The 2579-nt window shown below is 44.8% G+C and overlaps 1 protein-coding gene across 1 annotated transcript in view; it reads right to left on the reverse strand.

The window, feature by feature from the left end:
- IFT52 (intraflagellar transport 52) overlaps window positions 1-2579 on the reverse strand; it is a 62838-nt gene that overhangs the window by 9063 nt on the left and 51196 nt on the right. The window contains exons 11-12 of the mRNA XM_011929200.1: window positions 2526-2579; window positions 1348-1456 (exon numbers count right to left, since the gene is read on the reverse strand). Of these exons, the coding sequence (XP_011784590.1) occupies window positions 1348-1456; window positions 2526-2579 (163 nt within the window). The remainder of the gene's footprint in view (window positions 1-1347; window positions 1457-2525) is intronic.

Raw genomic sequence — 2579 nt, forward strand, 5'->3', positions numbered from 1 at the left:
AGGATGGTCTTGATCTCCTGACCTCGTGATCCGCCCGTCTCGGCCTCCCAAAGTGCTGGGATTACAGGCTTGAGCCACCGCGCCCGGCCTACTGTATTTTTAAAATAAATAGTGTAGAAGTTGGCTGGACGTGGTGGCTCATGCCTGTAATCCCAGCACTTTGTGAGGCTGAGGCCAGTGGATCACCAGAGGTCTGGAGTTTTGGACCAGCTTGGCCAACATGGTGAAACCCCATCTCTACTAAAAACACAAAAATTAGCCATGTGTAGTGGTGGGCGCCTATAATCCCAGCTACTTGGGAGGCTGAGGCAGGAGAATCGCTTGAACCCAGGAGGCGGAGGTTACAGTGAGCCGAGATTGTACATTGCACCCAAGGCTGGGCGACAAGAGTGAAACTTTGTCTCAAAACAATATATATAATCTCCTTAGATTAGACTTCCAGGAGTGGGGCCACTGCCTCAAAGTGGATGGCTAATTTTATGCCTCTGAGCATACATATGCAGACCCATTTGCTGTGTTGGAGGCAATTCATGTTTGGAGCAGCCCCAGACCAAAAGTCAGGAGGACCACTCATCGTGGAGTTGTGTGGCCTGGGGCCTTATTTCTTCATCCACATGTCAAGGTGGGCACACTTGGCTCTCTCTCAGATCCTGTCCAGTTTGAAGTCTCTATGATTCTTTGGGCCCTGACTCAATTTCCTTATTTAGCTGCTCCTATGACCACCGACTGAGATTTGCTAAGTGGAAGCCAGGGTCAAGATTAATTCTCTCAATAGGTCAGAACTAAAGACTCACAGGGAACAAAGCTGAGACCTTTGGCTTTCTGCTTGGCACTATGTTCTTATTCACTGAACTAAATAGCCTTGAGAAGAACAACCAACATTATTTACATGACATAAATAAGAATGGTAAGTTTATACTCCTATTCATATTTTGTTTTCCCTAAATAAACTCTAAGCTTTCTCTCATAGTAATCCTCAGAAATTCATGACTAAATAAAACTCATAAGAGAAAACAAAGTTTAAAAGTTGGCCAAACTTAGGCCAGGCGTGGTGGCTCACACCTGTAATCCCAGCACTTTGGGAGGCCGAGGTGGGTGGATCACCTGAGGTCAGAAGTTCAAGACCAGCCTGACCAATATGATGAAACCCCGTGTCTACTAAAAATACAAAAATTAGCCGGGCGTGGTGGCACACACCTGTAATCCCAGCTACTCGGGAGGCTGAGACAGGAGAATCACTTGAACCTGGGAGGCGGAGGTTGCAGTGAACCAAGATCGCACCATTGCACTCCAGCCTGGGCAACAAGAGTGAAACTCCATCTCAAAAAAAAAGTTGGCCAAACTTACACTTATTGGTAATCTGAGCCAGCCGTGCCTTCTCAGAGGAGAATGTTTCATCTAAATCAAATAGCTCCAGAGGTGGAGGTGGTAACTCCCGGAAACTGGGAGGAAAAACCTAAAAGGAAATAAAGTCATCATTTAGAAATGCGAGAGGATAATGTAAAGGAAATAAAGTCTCTCAAGAAAGAGCTTGTCCAAAGTGATAACTAACAGTGACGAGACACAAAGAGAATAAGGAAGTCCACATCCTTAATTCCTCAGTTGGGAACCACACCACATGGAAATCCCTACAGAACAGTAACTCAGCTCTTCCCTGAGGATGAAATACCCAAACTCCCACCACCTCGTCTACCCTCACCCATGAGACCCATATCAAGAAAGATTACTAGCCCACTGTAAACAACTAAGTGGAACCAGCTCTAATTACCACTAAACTGACCAAGCTGACATACCAACACTAATTAACTCAGAACAATGATACAAAGCTTGGGACTTAGGTTTGTGTTGAACATTTGATTGTACAACTTTTTTTCTCATTTAATCGTAAGTGTTTAGGGATGGAAGTTATTTGGAGAACCAGATGCAGATTAGTGTAGAAAGTATTGAACTTGGAGTCACTGAAAGCCTGTTTTGTAGCATTTACCATTTTCTGTAATGTAAATCCTCTCACCATGGCCAATTTCAAGCTACCAAGCAAGATCAAGCCAACTGGCTCATAACATTTCAGAATGTGGTGAGACAAGGTAATTTTAAAAGCAAGTTGAGTGCATGTTGGGCTGAAATGTTGAAAAATAACCTATTTACACACATAACCATAACTATCCCCTAGGCTGTGAGAATTATGCTATGAATCAGGCCCTGACACCTGGAATGGCAGTGCAGTTTTCTTCCTTTTTATACAAGAAATTTCATATATGCCCTCCAACCCCACAAGATGGGAATGGGAAATGTTTAATAGCCAGAAGGCTCCACATCCTTGATTCCTCAATTTGGAAGCATACCACACAGAAGTCTCTATAGAACATTAACAAATTAGGTGTCCATGCATGTTTAGAGACACAGCACTATGACTCCACAAGGAGTGCCACAAATGGCACATGGAAGGGACCACGGTGAACGCCTGCTGACAAGATAAGGGCAACAGTGGGGCTCTGCAGTGGGATCCCCCAAGCACACCTACTCACCGCAGGCTGAAGGGTTGGCAGAGGTGTCTCAAACTGAGGCTGGATGAGCTGGAG

The sequence above is a fragment of the Colobus angolensis genome, unplaced genomic scaffold, assembly GCF_000951035.1.
Source record: "Colobus angolensis palliatus isolate OR3802 unplaced genomic scaffold, Cang.pa_1.0 Scaffold8, whole genome shotgun sequence".
NCBI classification, from domain to species: Eukaryota; Metazoa; Chordata; class Mammalia; order Primates; family Cercopithecidae; genus Colobus; species Colobus angolensis.